The 26,815-nt window shown below is 37.5% G+C and overlaps 1 protein-coding gene across 2 annotated transcripts in view; it reads left to right on the top strand.

The window, feature by feature from the left end:
• GABBR2 (gamma-aminobutyric acid type B receptor subunit 2) overlaps positions 1-26,815 on the top strand; it is a 3,943,409-nt gene that overhangs the window by 3,798,799 nt on the left and 117,795 nt on the right. For both annotated transcript variants that reach the window (XM_044064587.1, XM_044064586.1), the window contains exon 14: positions 22,012-22,122. In XM_044064587.1, the coding sequence (XP_043920522.1) occupies positions 22,012-22,122 (111 nt within the window). The remainder of the gene's footprint in view (positions 1-22,011; positions 22,123-26,815) is intronic.

Raw genomic sequence — 26,815 nt, 5'->3', positions numbered from 1 at the left:
TTCACAGAGATGTGTTCATGGACATTGTCCATCGATGGGCTATTCCTCAGTTAGATCTTTTTGTCTCCGAACTGAACAGGCAACTTATGCATTCTGTTCCAGAGTCCCAAGTCCTCTGGCTTGGAAAGTGGATGCCCTGTCTTTTCATTGGAAGGGGGTGTTTCTGTACTCCTTATCTCCCCTGCGTCTTATCCATGAGTCTTGCACTAGATCAGGAAGGACTCTCCCAAAATCTTACTAGTGACTCCCTTTTGGCCCAGACAGCATTGGTTTTCCTCTTCTATTTCACTTGGCCAGGGGAAATCACCACAAGTTACATCACCAGGTGAATTTTCCCACACAAGACAAGGGATCTCTTATCCATCCTCATTTGTCCACTCTTCAGCTGATGCTGTGGCTGATAGGGTTTTGACCCTTTCAGGCACCTGTTTTCTGAGGACATTTTTCAGGTTCTGCAGGAGGTCAGGAAAATCACTAACAGGAAATCATACATGTCCAAATGGAAGCAATTTTCTGTCTGGTGCTTCCCTCGCCATCAAGATGCCCTATCTTTGGAGGTTCCTCTGGTTATCTCTTATTTGTGTGATTTGCTTCATGCTGAGTTGGCATATTCTTCAGTTAAAGCCCACCTGCCAGCAGTTTCTGCTTCTCTGCCCTTGTCTCCATTTCTGGCCTCTAGATCTGAAGTCAAAAAATTTCTTAACAGTGTCCAAAACTGATGCTAGCTCTGTTTGAGCCTGCTTTTTCAGCTTCCTTGCAATATTGTACTTGGAAGACTGTTCTTCTTTCAGTTGTCTGAATTTGACACTCATGGCTATTTCTCCTTTTTTGGTTTTCCACAGAGGCAGGACATCTCTTTGTTCTAATTCATCAATGAGTTGCCCCTTAATCAGTCTGTTCATCTTCCTGTTTTTCCTTCTCTGCAGTTTGCTACTGAGAAGGTTCTTCACACCTTGGATTTGCATAGACAGCTCAGATATTATTTGGATAAAAGTAAAGTTATTCACAGATGTCAGCAGCTCTTTGTTTCTTTTCAGTACTTTGAGTTTGGCTGTTTCTAAGCAAACAACCTCCTCCTGGATTTCTAAAACCTTTTCTTTTTGCTATTCTTTTCATGAAAAATGTCTTTCTACATTGGTAAAGGCACATTCTACTAGGGTGTTGCCGCCCCTGGTGCTTTTTTTAAGGGCTTGGATACATAGCTCTCAACCTTCCATCTCCAAAATGAGGAACACTAGCCCTCATAATGTGGAACAAATGGGCAAAATGTGGAACACATACTAATGGCTTACTAACAATTTCAACTAGGAAGGCCATAGGATGATTAAAATATGCTGGTTTTACTTATAAAGTAGATCTTTTAATAAATTAATATGATTAATGTCTATTTACCACAGATTTCACTTAAAATAATTCTTAACACTGAATGTGTGACAGAGTCTTTCAATGTGGAACTTCGAGGAACATGAACTTTTTAAGACTCCAAATGAGGTATGTTCCTCGTAATGAGGTACACTTGAGAGGTATGCTTGGATACCAATTCCATCCTTTAGGCTGGTGCTTTGTCCTCTGTACATACTTTCACCAAGCATTACAAGTAGGATGTTATTTCCAGGGCCAGGACAGGTTTTCCCATGGCTGTCCTGTATGGGTTTGTAGAGGGCTGTACTGTGCCTTCCTCCTCCCAGGCTTCCTGCTGAGCTTTTGTACTCTCCCTTAGGTGAATGATACTGCAACAGTGATATGGAAGGACATAGTACAGTTGTTTAAAATCTTACCATAACAGTAGATGCCCTTCTCTTCACTTACCCTCTCTTTTTTGGCTCTTGCCCTGTAGATTTCTTGCCCTCCTGGCCAAGTGGTTATTCGTCTTCTTCTTCTTCCTTGTGGGGGGAGCATACATGTGACATGCAACACCTATAAGTATCAAAGGTTTTGGTATACTGAACAGACATTATGCTATCCTTGGCAGGAGATCCCTTAGGTAAAGAATATTGCAACAGTGAAGGACATCTACTGTTATGGTAAGATTTTACACAACTGTACGTTCATCACAAAGATATTTCCTTTCAAATCCCATTCCCTGAGGAGTATGGAACAGCAACAAAGCACAAACAAAATCCCTAAGTACTAATAGATCCTACTAATTCAGACCTTGTAGCTGAGAGAAGACAGTTTATAAACAGTATGAACTAACGAAAGCTTACAGTGATTACAGTAAGATATCAACCAAAACAGTGTATGTAACATATTTGGTTTAAGGAATTTCCAGAGATTAGGAAATTGTTCTGTCTCTCAAATTCTTTTTGTAAATATTTCCAGAATGATAAAGCTTTCTTGATGAAATCACATTATAATTTAACTGAAATCTGCTCTCTTTTTAATCAGTGTTTAGTAACACAACACGTAAGCCAACCTGAGACCAAGCACAGTATTGTCAGATGTATAATATTGAATGGTACAACCTGGAGGCAGTTATATCATTTGCAATCATTTTGTTATTGGTAATTGCATGGTTCAGCAAATTATTGCATAAAAAAGTCCTAAGTTAGCCGTATGGAGTTACGTGACCATAACACACATATTTATTGTCATCAGTTTGTGGGGAATCAGGTAGTGCTGTGCTATGACACAAACTGACGAGGAATGAACTATATGCATTATACCTACAAAAGAGACCAGACAGGTTTGAGATTTATCCTATGAAAGTATGTAGACTAATAGCTGGAGACATGCAATAGCCTGAATTCATAATGGAGTTCTATAAAAAAAAAGTACTTTTTCCTACAGTTACTGAACCATGAAGCATCTAAGCTCCATCTCCCTATGTGACAGATATTCAGGCACTGCTGTCCTCATCAAGTTAACATGTAGAGTTAACCTTCATTTAAGATAACATTTTCTCAAAGCTGCAGGATAATTTATTTCACCATTCTCCTGCAGGGGATGTAAGTAAATCCCCTTAATTATTAGTTTTTTATCAACAGACTAGGATTGTTACCCAATGTTTGTTGTTGTTGTCTTTTGGCTTTTCCCAGTTAGGGGTCGCCACAGTGGAACTCCGGTCTGCTAATGATTGGCAGTTGATTTTTACGTACCGAGTTGCCAGCCCTGACGCACAACCTTCAATGAAGGAATGCCCATTCACGCATGTCTCCACGCAGAAGACACTCTAGCTGAGAGTCGAACCGGACAGCGTCTTACTGTGATGCGACAACTCTACCACAGCACCACCACAGCGGATGTTACCCAATGTTTGTATTACCAAATATTCATTAAACAAACCCAATTTTTGATAACATACTGAATATAAAAAATAAGATGTTTCATAAGGGGGGACATTTGTAAACATGCTTGATTATTTATCTGTGAAAGTTATGGATCTATAAAATTCTCAAGTTGTGAATTAATTACCTCACTGTGATTCAGAGAGGAACATTGTGCTTCTGGCGATTAAAATGATCAAAAATTCAGAAATAATTTTACTGTTCTAAAAACAAAATAAAACACCTCATGATATGGAAGTTTGAGTCTATCTTTTTCCTTAGACCTGAAATGTTTTTAAAGCACAGGCATGGATTTACATCTAGCCATAGAAACGTAACCATTACTTACTGGCTTGAACATTTTTTGAGGAATATATGAAATTAGATTGCTATGAAAATAAAAGAGATTTGGGAAGATATTCTTCCTAATATTGTAATGTGTAGCTGTGAGGCCACATTTTAATTTACTCTAGTTGTAAAAAGTTCTCCTGATTCTCTTGTTATTGTCCATTCTTGAACGGCCTTCAAGAGATTACAAATTGTCTTTAGTTGCTTTGCTGGAAGAATCTAATTGATTCACCTTATTGGATTGTAGTATAAATGCCCCATAGTGGATATTATGTTCTTGACTTCTTGGAATCATGGCTCCAGACCACACAACATAATCTTCAAGGAGTTAACATCAGTGTGCTTGTTACAAGTGCAACAGCATATAAGAGGTGTGTCTTTTCTCATAGAACCAGCAATTAAATCTACTAAATTATTAACAGATAAACATGCGTCCCTTTGGCTGGACCTACTATTGCTGTTCTGAATTCCATGAGTTCTAACATCTCTTATCATTGAATATAACATTGCTCTCCCCTACTGTATGAGCAGATATTTGGCAATCCTCTTGCAAATGTTCTGAGAAGATATATTTTTTTCTATCTTTCTCATTTAAAGAAAAAAAGGTGAATGCGGAGCTACACTAGATTTATATTTACAATATTCTAATATAATTGAGGTTCACTTATTTTCACCACATTGAAAACTTAACTATTGTGAAAGAAGTTATTATTTTTTGTTATTTGTTATTACAAAAGAAGCACTGTAGTGTTAAAATGAACTGTATCTCCCATTTGTTGATTGCTTGATGATTAATAATACAACAGTGGAGCTCAATGTTAAGGCCCCGAACACAAAGGTAATGGTGAGCATGTCACTTTGGTTACCAGCACAGAGAATTGACAGTCCAGTTCAGAAGCAGATATTTTCGGTCTAGGTCATGAAAATAATGTGGTAGATTTTCAAAATAGTAAAAGGTAACACAAATAGGGATACCAGAATTTATTCTGCTACTTCCCGGTTTCTCTTTGCCACAGAAATAATGCCTCAACATACAAACCAGAAAGGTTGTTAAAAGTTTCCGGGACCACTGTAGTATGGTCTAAAGATTATGTGTACAATGTCCTTCTCAAGGTATCCATAAAAGCCCCCAGTTATGTCAAAATGGAACCCATAATAAAGCTTCAGCAACTGTTAGGAGTGACGTACTTAACAGTGTTTCTTATAATTCAGATAGTGCAGATCAAAGGCCAGAGAAAACTCATGTGTATATTTGTTAAAATAAAACAGCAGATTTGAATTGTGAAGTTATGATCAGTACAATACTTCCAAAGTGACCATACTCACTCTATAATATCCCTTAGCATTCTTAGTTGTAAGAAAGGGCACTCCCAATGTTAAATGCCTAATTAGTTTGCTCAAGTAAGCAGCAAACAGACAACAAATAACTTCCATCTCACCAGCTTATATATGATGGCAGCTTTCCATGGTCTAAAGTTTACATCTACATTGTTCTTCAAGCAGTATGTCATGTCCAACACATGTTCACTGTATTTAATCTGTTGAACAATGCTACCTTGTACAGAAAGTGTCAGTCACTGACTATAATCCCACGATGCAGTATTATCATAATTGCTAAATTGCACAGATTAAAAAAACACAGTTTTCATTTAACCTTTACCATCTACTACTATTAGGCTTTTGATTACATTATGGCGGAAAATAACTCCAGTATTTGCAATTAAATAAAAAAAAAAAAATTAACAAAAAGATAAGAAGTATCACACTAGTAATATATCGCTGACTCTCCATATAACCAAAACATTTCAAGGTCTCAGTCATAAACAGGCTTTGTTCAGCTGTACTTTTCCCTGTTTGCAGACTATATATATATATATATATATATATATATATGTATATATATATATATATATATATATATATATATATATATACACAGACATACACACACACACACACACACACACACACACATATATATATATATATATATATATATATATATATATATATATGTGTGTGTGTGTGTGTGTGTGTGTGTGTGTGTGCGTGTATATAAATAAATATATATATGCATGCACATTTATACTTGTGCAAACCAATATAATCTGGTTTCTGTTTAAAAACAAGTCTGATTGTTTTACTTCACTGATAATAAACACATTTATTATTTTTAGCAATTTAATGACAATATTGTCATCTCTGTCTCGTCTCATCACTCTGATAACATCTAGCAGCTTCTTAATTTAAAAGAGGAAATTTTTGTTTCTGCAGAAAATACCTTCTGGTTACTGTCACTATCTTCTCAATTGCAGTGTGAAAAATGTAACAACCTCCAGATCTTATTAAACCAAGAAATAGAAATGACCATGATATGTTTACTCTAGTGAATATTTTGTGGACCAGACGTTTGCAGGCACAGAACTACCGCAAAGTGTTTTTTGTTCAATAATATCAGTCGGCAATCAGTCCATGTTTTCAACCTTCTGTAGAAGGACAGTGTGCACATGATCTGCTATGGCTATACATAACATCAGTTAGTATACACCTCATAGAACAGTATTATGTTTCATTTTCATTTCTTTTAGCAAGAAACATATGGTTAAATACTGCAGGAAAAAGAAACATGGTTAATCAGAGCAGTAACTGGTAACTATAATACTGCAGAACACAAATAACTGTTTTCGTTTTGTAAAAGGAGGACCTTCCATGCTCTAAAACTGGTATGGTGAAAAGCTGTCCATACTACAGCAATAGTCTGTTGTAACTCAAACAGGTATGGAGCCGCACTATAAAGATCATTGCTGTAGAATCCATTATAAGAATGTGGCAGCTGCATGAGGCAGACACAGATTTCCAACAGATGTTTCAATAGTCAGATGTCCTATAGCACCTTGATTCATTTCTCAAGCAATTGCAGTTATTGTGTTGCATAGCCATAGGTTCATAGGTGGGTACTAGGCTATTGGCCCTAGGGCCTATATTAGCCTAGCCAAGAAGGTACCCTGGCTTTCGCCACCCAAGAAAATTAATCTCCTGTGCCCTGTCGAGCAAAGCCACAGAGGTGATCCTCGGGGTGAAGTTCCTATTTCCCATCCAATCATCAAGATTTTTCTTGAAGAGTGCTAATGAGGAGCTTTGTTTGATATAGATAGGTAGTTTGTTCCAAAATATGGGAAGTCTCTGGGACAGGAATCTATCTCTCAAGCATGTTCTGTTTATTGTGGTGACAAAGTTTAGGTCCCTAGAGCGTGTAGATTGGAGGGATTGGGATTTCTTTAAGTGGAGCATGTCCAACAGCTCTGGGTTTGACATAGCTTTGTATGTTAGGCAGAGATCACCTCTGAGTAGGCGATATGAGATGGAGTAAAGCTGGAGTTTTTTTGAGACGGTCTGCATAGGGCATCTGTTTGAGGCTGGTAATCCTCTTTGTGAGGTATTTCTTCTGCCTTTCCAGTTGTTGTAGATGTCTTGTGAGGTACATACCAAAAGGGGCATTGCACTCTATAATGGCTCTAATGAATGATGAGTAGAGGGGAACAATGACCTCTTTTTCCCCTGGATGAGAAACCTTTTGTGATGAGGTGTGCCACATAGAAGGATTCCCTGACTACTGTGGCAATGTGATTATCAAAGGAGAGACTACTGTCCACCTGTGTCCCAAGGTCTCTTATCACACTTTCGGTGTTAAGTAGACTACCATCTATGTGGTAGCTCATAGGTACAGAGTTTTTACCAAAGGGGATGACAATGCAGTTTTTGGCGTTGAGCTTGAGGCCATGGCTTTGATACTAGGCATCTGTTTCAGTGAGGCCCTTTTGTAGGATGTCCACATCGTTAAGAGTTTCGATTATGGCTCCTAGTTTGCAGTCATCTTCGTTAGCCAAAGACCTTCTGTGTTAGCCTGTACTTCAGAAAAGTAGATACCAAACAGGAGAGGACCCAGGACTGAACCCTGTGGTACTCCACTTGTCACTGGTCTGAAGTCAGATTTGGAGTCTGCTACTTTGACAGTGTGAGTTTTGTCAGTGAGCCCGTTGGCAACTCATGTTGTGACATAGGGATTTATACCTAGTTTAGTGAGTTTATCTATAATTCCAGAGTGGGAGATGGTGTCAGAAGCCTTGGCGAGATCTAGATAGGCTGTGTGAACCCCCTTACCCTTGTCTATGGCTTTGGTGACTGCTTCGAAGAACTCTATTAGGTTTAGGAGACATGATCTGCCTTTTACAAACTTGAACTTGGTGGAGTCCAGAGTTTGTGGATTTCCAATGTCTTTGTTTATAAGTTCCATGATGATACGTTCCATGGCCTTGCAGACCAGGCTCGTTAGGCTAATGGGGCGGTAGTTCCCGGGGTCCATGGTGGCTCCCCCTTTGTGGAGTGGGATAACCGTCGCTATAAGCCATTCAGCGGACACTAAGCCTGAGGTGAGGCTATGATTGAACATGGTGCTTAGGTGGGGTGCCAGTTCATTCTGTAGTTCATGTAGAAGGCCTTGGATGTTGTCAGGTCCCATGGATACTGTGTTCTTGGCTATGGAGAGTGTGTTTTTTACCTGTGCAGATGTGATTACAGGAACTTTGCATTCTTACGGTATAAAGATGGACCCTTTAGGGGGTGAGAGGGGGGTAAAATTAGCACTGAACCTATCTGCCAGGATGTTGGCAATATCAGTTGATTCTGTATATTTAGTGCCATTGTGCTGTAACTCAGAGCAGATCTGAGTGTTGCCTTTGAGATTCATGACATGGCTGTAGAATGCTTTGTGGTTGTCTTTAGAATTAGTGGCGATTTTGTTTAAGTAACTAGCTTTAGAGGATTTTATGAGGGATCTCAGCTTCTTACTGAGGCTAACCAGGGAATTCTTCAATCATGGGATTTTACTCTTTTGCAACAGTTTCTTTATTCTGCTGTAGAGTTATTTATGGCAGGGGAATACCAGATTGTTTTCCTTTTTTGGACGATAGCATCTTGGTTCTGTTAGGGATAGCATGATCCATGCACTTGTGTAAGTGCTTATAAAGTGCATTTGTGTAGGATTCAGCAGTTGTACCTCTATTGTCCGTCTGCATGGGTGTCATTAAGTTAGCCACTTCTGTCTTAAGAAGCGTGAAGTTAGCTTTGGAGAAATTTTTTACAGTGGTTTCCCTAATGGGGGATGGGGGCGGATGTGGATGTCTTGGGTGATTAGCTTGTGGTTGGATCTGACCAACGAGGAATTGACCCCTGATGTGGAATACCAGTCGCCCATGTTGGTAATGACCAGGTCCAGGATATTGCTGCCCCTGGTGGGGGTGTGGATAAGTTGATCCAAGGCGTTGGAATTTATGAATTCCAGAAAATGTTGAGCAAAAGAGTTGGTACATGAGTAGTTTTCCCAGTTAATGGTGGGGTAGTTGAAATTTCCCCTTATTAGGGTGTTGGGTTGTACCCTAATATTTTCCAGTGTATCAAGAAATGAGGAGTGGGAATCCTGGGGCATGGTGGGGGATCTGTAGCAAGTTACAGTTTGGACTGCGGTCTTGCCCAGAGTTAGTTGCACTTGGATAATCTCGGATGCATTATGCTGAGCAACTAGCCTGGAGGTGTGGATATCCTTAATGAATATAGACACGCTTCTGCCTTTAATGTTTCAGTCCAGGTTAGGTGGCCGAAAGGTGTGGTATGAATTATAGCCTGGTAATGCAGGGGTGCTCTCTGGAGCCTTGAACCAGGTCTCTGTCACTGCACAGATGTCGAAGTTCTCCATTTTAAGGAGTGCCTCGAGTGAATGCATTTTGAGGTTTAGACTTCTAGCAATGAGTATCATTACCCTCAGATTTTGCTTGCTTGTACCTGTTATGGTGGTGAATTTGTCATTTGAACCTTGCCTAAAAACTTACAAAAAAGAAAGAGGAACTACCAAAACAGTAACTCAGTAACTCTTGGGTTAGGCTAAAACCCAGCAAATACAAGTTAGAAACCTAGAAGAAGTACAAAATACTGTAGTTATACAGCTTGATGTGTGAAGTTCAACACTTTAGTGATAAACATTCAGAAATGTGGTGCCTAAACCAATGCCAATAATCACTGTTTCACTATATTTTGCAGTTGAATAAGATATATTTTGCATGTGTGCTAAGTAATCCCATAGTACTTTATGGTGAAGACGCTGGTCAAATGGACTGTCTGTAGTTTTTATCATTATCTGTTTGACAATTTAGCACAGAGAGTTAATGCTCCATATTGCTAACAGATTTCATTCTGAAGTTCTGGGTTTGATTTTTTTTTCATATTCTGCTTGTATGTTGTATAACTGAACTAACCGCTTAACTAGGAAGTGCTCATTGTAAGACTTTGGCTTAATGGGCCTATCTGATTAAAAAAAAAAAAAAACTTTCTAAAGGGCGATCTGAAGAAAAAAAACTGAAATCTGTTGTTAGACTGAGCCAAGATAATGACAAGATCCTATACAGATATCCTCTACAAATGATTTGCTGCTTCTGAACCAAGCATTTAGCTTCTGCTGCTAAATATATAGTGGGCAGATGACCAGTTCATAGACCCCCGATGTGGTTGTAGAGACATTATTAAACTATGGCACAGAATTAACACTATCTCTAACAGGATGTGCTGGCATGATACACTTTTTTGTGCAATTTTTTATAACAAAATGCAATCAACTGGTGACAGGTAGCTGTTGCATGCCTCTAATGATGGATGCTGAGATGGTCAGATATTCTAATATCTCTGCTTCTTTTCATATAATGACTGAACTTACTGTCAGCAACTAAGATATGTTTCAGCCTCCCCAGTTTGGCTTTCTGCTGTGAGAAGAAGACAGACAGCTGTATGAAATTATTCAGAACCAGCTGAAATTACAATAGGACATTAAGTGGTACTTCTCTGAGCTGCCTTGTCACTGTGAAAGACTACTCGGATTTGTTGTACATCAAAACCTCAGAAATTCTTTTAGCAGTGTTTTCCAACAAATAAACTTTAAGTCTAAAAAATAAGTTGGCTTACATTATGGGAATATCTACTTTATACTCACAAAGCTCAAGTTCAAAACAGGAAACCATACATGCAGAACTGGTCATAAATCGGGGTTTAAGAATTGTTTTTAAATGATGTATCACAAAGACTTTTCAGACGAGGATGTAAGCAGAGATTGCAGAAAGGTATATTTTAATGTCAGAACAATGTATGCGCATCTTCCATTTGATGGTTACTGTGATCTGATAGTTTTTGCAATTGTACAGCTGCTCAGTAAAAGAATCTACTTAAGCTAGTAACCAAGTAAAAAGTATCCCCTTTATCCTACACCATTCTTACTAATATTTATTAATACAAGATTGCACTAACTTGAAAAAAGAATGAAATACACTTTAATGTGCGTTCTTCCATTCTGCTCTTTCTCCCTGCAGTCTGACCCAACTCTACAGACATACTTAGCCAAAGCAACACATGGACATGATTCCAGATAATATGCAACCCAAGCAAACACACATATGCTCAGTGGTATGTTTTCTACAATATAGCACATTCAGCTAATCTGAGTGCTGTGATGCCTTATCATTTATTTCATGAAATGAGTGAAGAGGAACAGGAGTTCCAGAGGTGAGAGATGCACTGAGTAGTTATCAAATGCCCAGTGTAAGTGATGCACGTGGAGTGGGTCAGATGGAGAAAGCATCCAGTGTTTATAATGCCCAAAGGAAGTCACCACTATCAAGCTTTTCTATATCAAGTCTCTTTGAATTGTATATAAATGTGTTATAGAAAAGGGTAAGAAATAATTCATATTGCAGTTCAGAACCAACACCTAAAATGGTTCTACTATGAAACACCGAATTCCTTAAAACTAATGTTCCAAAAGAACACAAAAAAAGCCAGAAATCGAAAAGGAAGAAAAACTCTTTTTTATATTTTTTTTTGTTGGGGGGGGGGCAATCTCTCCTCCCCCACACCCACCCAAACTTATATGTATCAACTCCATGGTCTCACCAACTGGATAGAAGAAGGGAGAAGTCTCCGTAAATAAGTAAACCATTACCAGCACACAATTAGAAATCACACTGGCAATGATTTTTTATCAGAAGAAGCATTTGAAGTTATGCCATTCATATTTTATTTTCTGCTGGCTGCTGACACTACAGCAGTTTCATGTCTGGCATGTGTATGGGAGCTGCCTAAAGTATGTGTTTTGGGGATGCTGGATGAGAACTTTTTTCTTGTACTCAGACTGGGAAGTAATGTGAAACAGCAAGGTGTGTGTGTGTGTGTGTTTGTGTGTGTGTGTGTGTGTGTGTGTGTGTGTGTGTGTGTGTGTGTGTGTGTGTGTGTGTGTGTGTGTGTGTGTGTGTGTGTGTGTATATATATATATATATATATATATATATATATATGTATATATAAAAACGGCTGTACTTTGAATTCCTCAACTACCAGTACACCAAACCATGAAAGACCGAGGTGAGAAACACAAAGAATCATAATATCGAATGTTTACAAGTTTGTAACTCAGAATAGCAAATTGTAATAACAGTTAGACAGTAAGTTTGTTTGTATGGCGCTATCCTTTTAAGGGTCTTTTGCTAGGATGTAAAAAGTATGGTGGCGTGTATGATGTATGGTTATTCAATATGCAGAATAGGTGAAGATGTGGTATGGCAGTGTAAGTTTTTGGTAGAGGCGAGTAATTAAAAAAACTTTCTCAATGATAATGTTAAATGATATTTTGTTGAAGTGGCAGGGTGGTGTGTGAAGTTGTATGTAGGTAGACTAAAGCTGTCAAGAGAGAACTGCAGTGTAGCAGTCGGTATGGTTTATCCTTTTTCTTACATTAGTGTGATCTCAGAGTTGTTATATTTAATTTGCAGGGGGTGTGGGGGGTGCAGGATGGCATAGCACCCCTGCTAATGTGAAGGAGAAATAAATAGTTGTAGTGTTTATTGCTTATTTTTTTAGGTTAGGTATAGTACTGCGGAGATAGGGTTGTGGGTAGTGTAGTGAAGGGCTGACAGTTATGTTTTCTGTTAGTTAATCTTCTATTTAGAAAGTTATTTAGATTGTATATGTGTACTTACGTTAAGATTTGTAGAAGTGGTTTTTGGAAGTGTGACAGTGATGGTATGACGTAATGTTTGTGTTTTTGGCTATTTTTTCAGTGGAGTGTAGGGCACAAGTTTGCTTTTGGGTTTCAGTGTTTTGGGGTTCGATATTTTAACATTTTGGGATTGTGATTCTTCGGGTTTCTCATCTCGGTCTTTCATGGTTCAGTCCACTGGTAGTTTGGGAATTCAAAGTAGACCCATATAAACACATATTACACACACACGTTTTTCTTTGAATAATGAAACCTTGGTCTATCTGTTTTTGTTTTTTGTTGTTTTTTTTTCCTATTGCCTCCTGTTCCCTTATTCCCCCACCACTTTGCAGCCCATTCTCTGTCTTTTCTTGTTATGAATAGATCACTCAATACTGCAGACGTTAATTTTAAAGCTGAACTTTAGTCAAATGTTAGATTAAAATCATCATATGAAACAAAAATCTCTAGTGTGCCTTTAAGCTGTGCTACCAGCATCTCCTGGGCTTTTCAGAAATTAGGTTTAGACTGCTTATGCAAAGGCACCAGAAAAATTATGAATATAATAAAATGAGTTGCATGTCTGTCTTTGGCTACTTCCTATGGCATTTACAATTCACCATTAACATAGTACAATATTTTACAGGTAGGGCACCAGGATAAAAATTCATAAAATTTAAACAAATCCGGACTTTTACTGTATGAATATGACTCACTGTTTTTCCTCCATTGGCTACATAGTATAAAACAAAATTAGCACCTCTTTATGACTAATTCATTTAAATGTTTCAAGAAATGTATTTAAATATGTTGTTCTTACATCTGTTAATTAGTTAAAACTATCATCAATTAAGACAAAAGCATCTTGTTTCTCATATGTAAAATAATGAAAAAGAGGCATACCTTTTATCTACAACTGTGCATATTCATTTAGAAATACACATTGAATTATTACTTGAAAATTGAAGTCTTAACATGAATCTGTCTTCATTTCTGAACTGATTATATTACTTGAAATTCAAATGTCTTTCTTTATCCTTTAACACACAATTTCTCTTTTATCTCTCTGTGTAAATGAAAATTTGATTAAAAGAACAAAGCAAATCTTGGTCTGAGTTTAAATGAAAATATGACTGCAAGATGCAAGAGGGTGGGAGGTTGGCTTAATGGTTAAGGTGCTTACCTTACAGGCACACGATGCAGGGTTTGATTCTCACAGGGGGTAATTGGCTAGGCTCAAAATAGCCCACAAGGGCAGTTAGCCTAGTACTAATCTATGAACCTATGAAAATTGTTTTCACTGGTAGCTGAAAATGTAATAATCACAATCCATGCACCCCTTTAGTGTATACTGTTTTATTTTTCTACTCTGAATTATGTACAGGTGATATACACTCTTGTAGTTTGCCTTAAAACGTCCTTTGTTTGCAACAGTTTATGATCAATTGATAACAGTCAGAACAAAAACAAATTTAAAGGGAATTTATAGAAAAAAATGCAATTGTCAGGACTGGAAATTATAGTTTTCCTGGGATATGCTGAAGCATCTCAGCAACCACAGGAGACAAGAGGCAAGCCATCTGAAAAGCATTTCAGTATATTTTCTTGATACAGCTTCCTGGGTTAACATGAGCAGAGAATATTTTGAACCTCATTGTGTGTAGGAGGGGTTACTGAAGCACACTGGGGAAAAAAACTGGAGTGGAAGGAAACCTGACTACATTACTCAGAAAATTTTGAAAGGGAAGGCAGAAGGACAGTGACAAAGTTATGCATTCAGTAACCAGAAAGGTTGTTAAATCAGAGTAAGCCAGGTTTCCAAGAAAGAAGGCTGCAAAGACATGTTAAAGCTAGAGGAAAAAGATTTCTTCAAACACATATGGATGGAGTAAATGAGACAGACTAAATGATGGGATTTAAAAAATAACATGGGCTGCAAAAAAAAGGTATCAAACAGGCGTTCAGCGAATAATTCTCTTCTGCATTCAAACCATAAAAAGATCAGGGGAAAGCAACATGATATAAATGGTGCAGAAGTGTTGATTTAAAATTAACAGGAACAGGGCTGTGCAATGACTGCAGCCTGGGTTGACGTATATTTGACTTACTTAAGATGGCATTCACATTTAGAAACACTGGGAAATGGGTGAAGTTTTGGCTGGGACAAAGCTAAAACCTTTTCTCACTTCTGTCAACACAGGATGCAGACCAGATGACATCGTACATTGTATATGTACAGGTAGAAGGATCCAAGAAGGACAGATAAGATTAGTAGCCACTGAACTGCATATGTTTTATGAGGAGAGTTATGTAGACATTACAGACAGCAGTCTACAAGAAAAGCATCAGCACAGTTTTAAAGTCTATAATCAGGCTTTTTTAATGATCTTTGCTCCACCACATGAGTTACATGTAGCTCCATGAAACATAGTAGTGATGGGGTGAAATTAGGTTATACATAGCTGATAACATATATAATAAGAACAATGCAAAAAATAAAACACAGAATGATTTAACGTACTTGCATTAAAGGGCACAAATATAGAGTTTGAAACCAAAAAGTGAAATGGAATACATGCTGAACTGAGCTTCACAGAAAGGGATATACACTAGGTATAGCTCGGTAACACTGTGGAAGAAAAGGACCTCTAGGTACTTAGGACAGGACAAAAATGCTTCTAACTACTGTGGATCTTAAACCATGAGCAAAATTAGAGCAGATATGGCAGCACAAAAAAAAAACATTAACTTTTCTCTCAAAACAAATAATTTGCCAGTATTAATTTATGCAGGAGAAAATAACTCAGAATAGTTAGTTATTTATTTTCCTCACACCCTAAGAAATATTTAATGATACTTATGAAATCTGGTAATTTTCAGTGAGGTCATTCAGAAAATTAGAGTACCGCATGGCTTAACCATTACTGCTAGTACACTTTCTTAGTCACCAAGTGCTTCAGATTGTCTGTGTTCTTGTTTGAAGGAGAGAGGCATACAACACTAATGTTTTAGTGCTCTCCAATCCGGAAAGGCTTTAATGAAGATTGTATTTAGCTAATCATTTTATGATTATGGTTACTAAGAACTGATTATGCTCTGGATATTAAAATAAAATTCAGTCATTGTAATATCTTTCCTTTCTTTTATTAATTTCTCCAAATGTTTTGGGTTTCTAATACCATGACGGGAATGGACCCCATTCCTAAGTCAAAGTACGATTAAAGTTCATGAAATTAGTATTGTTTCACTCTTAGATGTCAGCCAAAAGTGCTCTTCGCAGCACCCGCAGTGTACCCAGTAATGACTCCTTCTGCAGTTCGTACGGAGCTACATGTATTGGTAGCATATCTAAATAAGACTTTAGACACTTTTTTTATAAGACCTGTTGCTCCTACTACTATTGGAACTGTTTGGGTATCATTCTTCCACATTGCTCTTGTTTTTGCTGGCAGATCCTGATATTTTATGACTTTATCTCTCTCTGTGCATAGGACATTGTAGTCACTGGGTGTGGCAATTTCAATGATCAATGCTAATCTTGTCTTCTTTTCCTGGACCACTATATCTGGTTTTCTAACATCTGTCTTTTGAATTGTTGGTAATAGATGATCCCATGTTATGCAGATTTCATAATTTTCTATTATGCTGTGTGGCTCATGTTTCCAGTGCTTTTCAGCCACTTCAAAACCATAATGTCTGCACAATCCCCAGTGCAACAGTCTCACCACATTAATTATTGTGCCTTTCAGTATACAGTCCTTCTGCCATTAGTATGTCCCAACCAGCAACGAGCTGTGCGACTGTTTCCAGTTCGGTTTTACAAAACCTACATTTGTCTGTGTCTCCCACATGTTCAATAGACTTTGTAAGCCAGCATGTACGTAGCCCACTATCTTGAGCCACCAATATTAACCTTTCATGTCTTGGTTTGAATTCACCTATCCTTAACCATTTCTGCATTTGTTCCTGATCAACATGAGGTTCTTCCAGAAGTTTTCTGTACTTGCAACTATATTTCTGCATTTTCCACATTTCTTCATCTGATTCATCACCTTATATTCTTCCTTTTGTTTTTTGGCACATTCAGTTGCTGCCTGAGCTTTATCTACTTCTGGTTTGATTTCCATTCCTGCTTGATGCCGATATGCTTCTGCTAGATTAAGCAGGGAAGTCATCTTAGATTTATTCTCCTCATGTTTCAAAACTTTCACTACGCTTGGGTCACATGAGGTCAGCAGATATGTGTGGAGTCCCATGGTTGGAGACCTGTACATATAATCAATTTTAAGGAGCCCCATCCCTCCTTTGGAATGTGAAATATATAATCTTGGTATGCACTGATTTTTATAAATCATTTGGAGAGCATGAATCATCCTTCTTGTTTTAATATCTAATCTATCCAACACATTTTGGGGCCAATTGTAAGTTAGGACAGGAAGAGCAAATTAGTTTATTGTTTGGATTGTGCCCCTAGATATCAATGCTGTTTTTAGGATTAATTTAAGTCTTCTAAAATACTCCTTACTAAGTTTTATTCACATTTGTTTGTGTTTTATTGCTGATCCTTCATCAATTCCCAAGTATTTATACACTCCCTCTTGCTCGTTCTTTTATATCACATTCTTGTTCTAAACTGATGTTTTCCTGGTGCTGCAGTTTTCCTCCTTTAAAGATTGCTTTTGCACATTTATCAAGGCCAAATGACATTCTAATATCTGAAAAAGTTTTGACAACCCGCAGCCATGCTTTCAGTTCCTCATCTGATGAGCTATACAGTTTTAATCATCAACAAATAGAAGATGAGAAGTTTTTAGACTTTGTTGTTTCATAGCACCCAAATTGTAGCTATGGCCTAAGCTGTTAAGTAAACAGCTTAATGGGTTAAGGGCAAGGCAGAACAGCAACGGTGACAGAGAGTCACCCTGGAATATCCCCCTTTGAATTTTTATCCCTGAGATAATTATCTGTCCTTTATCGTGGTTTAATTGCAAAGTGGTCTGCTATTGTTTCATGGTCACTGTAACATAGTCGATCAGTGTAGTATGTATTTTATACATTTTTAAGCACTCTTTTAATCCATGAATGTGGGATACTATCAATGCTTTTTTGTAGTCAATCCATGCCATACTTAGATTCTTCCCCTTTTTACAGTTCTCCACTATGACTTTATCAACAAATGATCCTTTGTTCCATATGACTTTCTTTTATTGCCCTTTTATTCTACTGCCATAAATGAGTTTTCTTCTAAATGGCTATAAACTTTGTTACCATCAATTCCCATGTATAGTTTATACATCATCGGTAGGCAAGTTATTGGTCTATAATTTTTGGGTTAGCTTGTTTGTTCATCCTTAAGTAGGAGCATTGTTTTACTTGTTGTTAGCGAGATTGGTGCCTGTTTGGGGTGCGCATATAAATAGTTCTTACTCATGGTTAAGTCTTCATGCAAAGATGTCAATACTTTTAACCAAAACTTAGGCACTGCATCTGGGCCTGGAGTTTTCCAATTAGAGGCTTTTCTTAACTTTGTTTCAATCTCTCTGACTGTTACATCATCCCATTTCATATTGTGTACCTTTAAACTTCTTATTCTTTCTTTTACTTCTTCTGTCCATTTAGCATCTTTGTTATGTTCCACAGGATCATCATAGATACTTCTCCAAAATGCATCTATTTCTTCTTTTTTTGGTGGTCTTTCAATTCCTTTTACCTTGTTTCTCAATTCTCTATAAAACTTTTTTGAGTCATCACTAAATTGCCTATTTTGTATTTTTCCTTTATATTTATCCGTGTATCTTCTACGTTTTTCCACCTGTATTGAAATTTTTAATTTATTATTTGCAATAGTGCATGATAGATCCTGGTCTGTTTTAATACTGTGCACTGCTTGTATCACATCTATCTTTCTTAGTATTTTTGTTGATCTATTCCCTCTTCTATAGTCTTCTAACAGCAATACTTCTTGTCTTAATTGCTTTATATTTTTCTCTATTTGATACTTCCATGATGATAATTGATTTCTCCCCTTCCTTTGCCTCACTACCCTGTGCTCTTGTGGTAGAACTTTATCAGTTATTACTTTAGCTACATAGTAACATATCCTGTTTACTTCTGTTGTATCGCATGGATTTCTATGGACAGCCCTAATTACTGTGTTCATTTGTTTGATCAGACTTCTGACTTTTGGGATTTTATTGACCTTCTACAGTCTATTTCTTTCATTGATTTTAATATATCTATCTATGTTCATTAAATCAAGCAACTCTTCCCTTAGTTCATATTCTTCCAGACTTAGGGCACATCCTTTGTTTTCAACTTCCTGCAGGCATTCTGTAGAAAGTTCTATAGCATCTTCCTGTGGCACCTTATCTTCAGTTTCATCCTGTGCCATCCATTGCTCTGTCATATGAGAACTCACTGGCCTAGCACTCCTCAACATTAACTGCATCAGAGTTTCTGCAGTCTCCTGTTCCTTCCCTTGCTGTCTAGCTTCAAGTGAACGTTTATACTGGTTTCTTGTGGAAGGCTCCAAAATATCTTGATATGGCACCTGACCAATTGTTTCCTGTTCCACTGATTTCCACTTAATTTGGATATCCATTGCTGTATCCTGTTGTGGTGCTTTCTGCATTAGATTTTCTACACTGAATCCTTCACTTTGCAGGTACTCCATGACCTCAGTATCTATTTCTTGAACTTCTCCATTACTAATCTCCTTTTCTACTTTTCTCTTTGTCTTCTGATTTTTTTGTATTGTAAAGTTTTCCATGTCTGGATTCCGTTGCCTGCATTTCTCTTCAAATATCTTTGGTGCTGCTCTTTTTGTATTGTTTAGTTTTGCTTTCTCCTTGGCATAAATATTACACCGTATTAAATCTCTTTTTTTTTCTTTTATTTCTTCTTCAGATGTCTCCTGATCTTCCTGCTTCTCCTTACTTTGGGGGCTCACTCCATCATGCTGTGATGCAGTCTATGTTAGACTTTCTACATTAAATCCTTCACTCCGCAGATACTCCATAACTTCAACTTCTTTAACTTCTACTTTACTAATCTTCTTTTCCATATTCCATCTTTGTGATATTAATTTTTTATTGTGAAATTTTCCATATCTGGATGCCTTTGCCTATATGTCTCTTGAACTATCTTTGTGACTGCTTTCTGTATATTAGTTAACACAGCTTTTCTCCGTTGCATACATATTGCACCATATGAAATCTCTCTTTCTTTCCCATGTCCATATTTCTTTTTTATACTTTTCAAAAATGTCTAGGTTTTGTTGTTTACATTTTTTCACTTCCTCAGATGCTTCTTTTCCCAAACAGATCAAAGTTTCTTGAGCTATATGCTGTTTTTCAAAAATATGTTGTATTAATGAACACAAATTTTTATTTGAATCTTCTGACAGTTTTTCCTGTGAAAGTATTTTTCTTTCCTCTGATTTATCTCTTAATCTCTTTGTGTAGTGTCTGTCTGGTAATTCTGGGCTTTTTGCATAATAGTAACAGTACATAATTTCTTTCTTATCCTCAATAGTCCACTCTGTCATCTTTATGGCTCTTCTTTAGCCTATCAGTTTTTGTGATTTTTGTGGACTGATACTTCTTTCTACAACAGGGGGGCCACCCCCTTGGGCTTAACCTGGCTCCATTGTAGGAATGTTTCCAGATTTTTCAGGATTCTACACTGTCATTTTTTCCAGTCCTGGCACCAGTGTGCCTACCGGGATTGGGCACTTTTTTATCCTGCGACTTGTGCACCCAGCTATCTTTTTTGTTTTTGACTTACTTCTGTCCATGATATACGCTATATAAATACAGTCTATATATCAGTGTAGCCTTGGTGAGATTTTGTGAAAAACAGGGTCTACCTCGCGAAGGTACTCACCAAGACTTGAGGATGAATTCAATGTCAGCACAACTCCTCTCCTTTGCTTGCTGACTTTTCACATCTCCATTAGGGCTTTTCTTCTCTTCCCTTTCTCCTCTGCATTACATTATGTTCCTGAGGGCAGTTTTGAATCACTGCATCATATATTTAGTGTAACATTTTTCTCACCATTACTGCTTATTGTTGCAGGAATACATATGGACTTAATTGCTGACTGTTTAAATATTTGTAAACGTATTTTAAGCCATACTGAGATGTCCTGAACTCATTTGGATGTTTTTATTTTTATTATAATTCACTAAATGAGTTTAATGATAAAATCAGTTGTATTAAAGAATAATCAGAAACCATTATATGCCTGATGTAGAAAGAATTTTGCTGTTGAAGAAAAGGCAAGGAACCACTGCAAGACGAACAGCATTGGAACTTTTAAGATGGTTTCCAGCTAATTTTATTTTGACACACAGATTCATAAGAAAGACCCAAGTATGTTCATAGGATCATGGGAAGTTAGTAGGCACACGTGGAACCTCCAGGGTGAATATACAGTTACCCATCCAACCATCCAAATTGCATTTGATTTTCAATTTTGATTGTCCAGATTGCATGTTCCATAACTCTTTTACTTTCACCCCTCCATAGGCTAATGGTCCTATGGCCCTTACAACCTAACTGAGTTCTACCCTTATTTCCATGATCAGCACCTAATGACTCTGTCCATGAGGGACACAGGTGGAACCTCCAGGGTGAATATACGGTTACCCATCCAATCGTCCAAATTGCATTTGATTTTCAATTTTGATTGTCCAGATTCCGTGTTCCATAACTCTTTTGCTTTCACCCCTCCCCCAGAACAATGCACCAACATAGGATACCTTATATCCAGCAATGAATAACATACTATGCTCTTGTGCTGAGACCATCTGTGGGACCTATGCTAGGCCTCTGTATTGTACTGTATGTTACACTTACAGAAAGGAAGCTCAGACACTATCTGCAATTGATGCCTCCCCTCCCTTGGTACTAACAGCTTGAATTTTCTGTCAGAAATTGTGCCTTACTAGAATAAAGACTCATACGTCATAATGTAGTGTCAGTTAGTCATGGGTGCACTGCCATAGAAGGGCATACTGCAAACTTTCATGGCCTGCATGCCATAGTGGAAAGCTTAATTGCCAGTTGTGTTCCTAGCAGAATCAGAATTCATCAGTCTGCCAGCTGAAGAAAGTGTCATAATCTGACTAAAAAAATTAAAAATAATAATAATTGTTCTCTTTCTGAGCAATTACATCACAATATTCTGGGCCCCTTATAAAATGTCTGCCATGCCTTTAAACAGCAAATGACTTTCTGCATTAATGATTTAGAAGGACTGAATAAAACTATCAAACTGTTTGAAGTGTAAGCTTTAACGCAGTTGTTTTCTTTTTTCTCTTGCAGCCGGACCCTGCAGGTAGAGACATTGCTATTATTCCTTTCTTGGAACACTGTGAGAATACTCACATGACCATCTGGCTTGGCATTGTTTATGCATACAAAGGGCTTCTTATGGTAAGTATGGCTGTTTTCCTCAGCAGGACTACATAGTGATCAGTCATTGTTGGTATGTTATGGCCTCTCTGTCTGTGTTGGAGATTGTTATCAATGAACTTTAATAAAGCAGTCAGTATTAGCTGCATTAATAAGCTGAATAGAAAAAAGCAGTTGGTACATAAATGTAGGTATTCTTCTGTAATGATATTAGCTTATTTAGCTATTATACCCTGCAACAAAAGTGGTTCTGCTACTTTTTATAAGAAATCCAATACTTCAATTTTCTGCTTTGCAAATATGGTGTCTTCTTTGTGCATTGGTGATGCAAGTTATGTCAAACAAATTGTTTCAAATGATATTTATTTGCAGTTCAGAGATTCTTGAACTCTGGTACACTTTTTTGTGGTATAGCATTTTAAACACCATATAAAAATGCAGAAAAGCATTGCAATAGGGAGAGCCTAAAAAGGAATTGACATAATGGATGTAGAATTATGTAGATTCATAATGTAGCCTGTTCTGTGGTACAGACAGCAGGAACCCTCATTGCACCTCATTTGAAATGAATTGACTAGTGGCCCAAATGACTGTGGAGCAAGCAGAGAGAGAGAGAAAGAGAGAGAGAGGTGAGAGTGATTGGCTGTAGCTGTTGGTCATCTGTTCCAAGGGAAGAGAGGTGAGCCAGCTTGCTATATCACTGTACCTTGGGCTACTGTTGCTAGTCTGACAGTAGGAAAGATCCCAGGAAAATAATGAAGGGTCTTAGCGCCACCAAACAGTGTTCATGCCCTCATTCAGGAATGTGTGTATGTCTGTGTGTGAGAGAGAGAGGGTGGGAGACAGAGACATAAAGCAGGCATACACTGCAGGCGTATGCTTCAGTAGGAAATACCCGTCACCTCTGAGGTGAAAAGGTTAAGACAAAAATACCCTACCCACTTAGAAGATGGCCTGCAATTGGCTGACTCTTGACACCACCATGATATTTATTCTAGAATTGGGAAATGAAAAGGCTGATTGATCGGCAACAGGCAGACCGATAGACTACAGGATGGAAAAAATAAAGTAAAAAATCATTCCAACACATAGTGTAGTGTGTGCGCAGTACAGAGAATTTTCTGCAAGTACTACATTTGTAACTGGGAAACAAACTACTAATTCAACTAGAATAACAAAGATATGGAAGTCGTTTAAAATTTGTAACCCAAAGTAAACAAAAAAGAAGACTAATGGCTACAATGCAAAGAAATAAAAAACTGAAGACAGTGAAATAAATGTATTTTTACTTTACCATTTTCAGTTTGTAATAATATAAGGAAGCATTGTCCTCTAAAAATGGTGAAGCTGCTGCTGATACTTTATGTAAAACTTGCTATTTGAAGTTTATTTTCAAAATCATATCATTAACAGCCACCTTGCAAAAGCTCAGCTCAGTGTCATTTTACAAGCCACTGTGGGCAACCACAGCTCAGTGAATGCCTTGGCTCTGCTCCATTTATGGTGGATCTTTGTGTTTCAAATCTCTCTGTCTCTCAAGATCTCTCCCCATATCTATGCATCCTTTTGACATTTGTACAATTGTATTAATAACTCCTAATTAAGTAAAATATTTATTTTATTCTTTCCTCATCCACAGAGTTGCCAGACTGCTCAGGACCCACCTCCGTAAGAGTAGACATACTATACTTTATGCTGATAAGATTCAGAGAAAAATGCTATCTGCAGGATAACAAGTAATAGTAAAAAAACAAGAAAACCAAATAGTACACCAAGGCACCACCAATAACTTGTAAACTCCAAAAGGCACCCTTAATGAATTGGACACACAACGCAGACATGCTGTTTCACCAGTTTAATTGTAGAAAAAACAAACACACATATTTTCTTTCGCAGTAAGAAAACAGGATTCTCAACATCTACATCAGTAAAACAGCAGTGCCAACCCATACTGTTTGTATTATTTCCATTAATTTTAACTATAGTCTGTGTGCAGTAACTTGGCTTGGGGGGAGGCAAAGTCAAAACCCCTCTCCATTCCCTATATACACTCCATTCTCTTTTTATATATTCTTTGAAAGTTTATAAACTATGTCCTTTGCCCTTGCTTTTTATCAGTACTGACAGTTCAGAATTGCACTGCCTAGGATTTGTTTTATCTATCTTATAATGACGATCACTACACCATATCTACTTTATTGCTATTGATATAATTCTTTGCTGTTAATGGTCATTTTAGCTATTTGTTTCACAGCTATTTTACCAACGATTGCTTGTTTACCTAGCCAGCTCTTTTGTATCACATAGTTTCTGGAGAATCCATTTTGCTCACCAAGTTATGGCCCCACTCCAGATACCCTTGATACACTCAAACTCACTCTACTCCCCTTCCCTACCCCCAGTTCTCACACCCCTTTCAACCTCTTTTATACAAGTGATTACACCACCCATTTCTCATTTTTCTCCAGTCAACATCTTATCTACTTTCAACTTATCACCACAGCTGACATCACCAAAGCCATCCTATATGTACCATTTTAGCCAATATTAGTTAACCATCTCTGACATACCACAACAACTATTCTATCTTTCCTTCTGGAAGGCATACACCTTCCAGTTCACGTAAGCCCTTTCTGTGCACAGCACTGTATACACTGTAAATTACAGTTGTGACCACTTTTCACCTTCTCAGCCGTCCCCTACAGCTCAGACCATTTTCTTCATATCCTTCTTTTTCAATTTCCTTTTTAGCATTCTCTCCATATTTTTCACCATTTATAAATAAGATGGGCAACTTCTAAGTCCAGCCTCTCCATCCCTGTTTCTGAATCCTAGCCAAAACCCCATGAAACCACTCCAGCTCCTTTTCCTTCTACTACTACTACTACTGTCATCACCACCATACACTTCCTACCAAAGCAATCTACATCGAGCCCCACCCATTACATTACACACCCCTACTTCTCTGTTACCCCCTGCTCTATACAATGTACTGTTATTACAGTACTTAAACATTCATTCACATACTATAACCCAGCAATCCTCAGATGGCCAACAAGACACAGAAGGCTAAGACAAATTTTTTGTATCTCTAGCAACACTCTGTCATTTCACTACATCATTGTGGAGACATTCACCCAAACTCTGGTCTTACTCATCCCTCCATCTAAACACAGCAGCCCCCTAACCATCACTGTAATACTACCAAGTAACCAGCAAAAGCACATTGGCTTTAAATTATTACATTTCATTCTTAGAAGCGTTCACAACAAACTCCCTGAAATACATACTTGGATAGGCTTGTACTTTCCTGTCATCTTAGTAGCCACAGAAGCCTGACTAAAACCTTAGACAAAGGGTAAAGAGATCCTTCTCCCTGCCTATATCATCCTAAGAAAAGATCAACTTATCAAATGGCCAGTGTTATGGCCATAGTACAGAAACATAACATGTTATTTCTGTATGCCACCTCACTATAACAAATTATCAGAACACAGAACTGACAACTACAAATCCATAGTCAATGTAGGTCTATACCTACCACCAGGAAATAATATTATATTAGAAGATATCCTGTTGAGGGTCTCCAATTTTATTAAAACAAAACAACCATTATGGGAGGATTAAACAAAGACTGGCTTTCAATCAACTCAAATAACCCATTGAAAACTATCCAACTGTATGATTTTCAAAAACTGATAGATAAACCAACCAGATACAACAAACTTCATAAAGAAAATCCATAATAGGCTGGATCCTCACCTCAAACCAAAAGATAGCATCTAACAACATAAGTACCTGACTCACTAAAGTCACCACCGACCAACCTTTTTAATTAGACGTAATACCTCGACCAACCTTTTTAATTTGATGTAATACACAAAACCTCTATAAACTTCACTATAATAGTGTGAGAAACCTCTCCCAAATCAATGCCAAAACATTTATCAGTATGGTAAAACTGTGCAATTGGAATATTCTTAAAATATTACCCCTAGACAATGCTGTTACTGAATTCAGTACCATCTTCCTAAATATCCTTTACAATTTTCCCCCCTCTTAGAACTGAAGGAGTAAAGTCTCAACCAGCTATGTCGCTTAGTAGAAATATTAATGAACTTATGCTAGTTAGAGACAAAGTTTGGAATGCTTGGAATTGCAATAAAATGTTGATAAATCTACAACTGTATAGGCTTCTCAGGAATCAAGCAAAACATCCCATCAAACAACACAATAAAACCTATTATACCAGATTTTAGGATACTTAGAAGTCAAATCCAAAACTTTTTCTGGAATACCATAAACATGCTCCTTGATCCTGGAAGAATTACCCAACCCACACCTTAATCTCAACAGCACAAGGAGATCATGGCCTCTCAGTTTAATCAGCACTTCATCCAAATTGTAACATCCTTAGGTTAAAATGTAAGTAACTCTATATGAAATATTCTATATCACAATGATAATCGTCACACTACTCTTTACAGTGATAACCATTGCACCACATTCTTTCTTAAAACAGTACTTATCTCCATAAAAAAATAAATAAAAAAGCTTCACAGCCTAAAACCTACAACCTTAGCATCAGACCAGTTACACGTAAAATACATCAAGTTAGCTGCTGATGCATCAGCTTACCTGCTTTCCTTCTCCTTAACCTTTCTGTCAAAGAAAACTACATGCCAGTACTCTGGAAAAAGTCATATATTGTACT

This window comes from Protopterus annectens, chromosome 3.part0, assembly GCF_019279795.1.
Source record: "Protopterus annectens isolate FY-2018-M chromosome 3.part0, PAN1.0, whole genome shotgun sequence".
Taxonomy (NCBI): domain Eukaryota; kingdom Metazoa; phylum Chordata; order Ceratodontiformes; family Protopteridae; genus Protopterus; species Protopterus annectens.
Note: the sequence above shows the minus strand (reverse complement) of the source record. Positions and strands in the feature narration are given on the sequence as shown.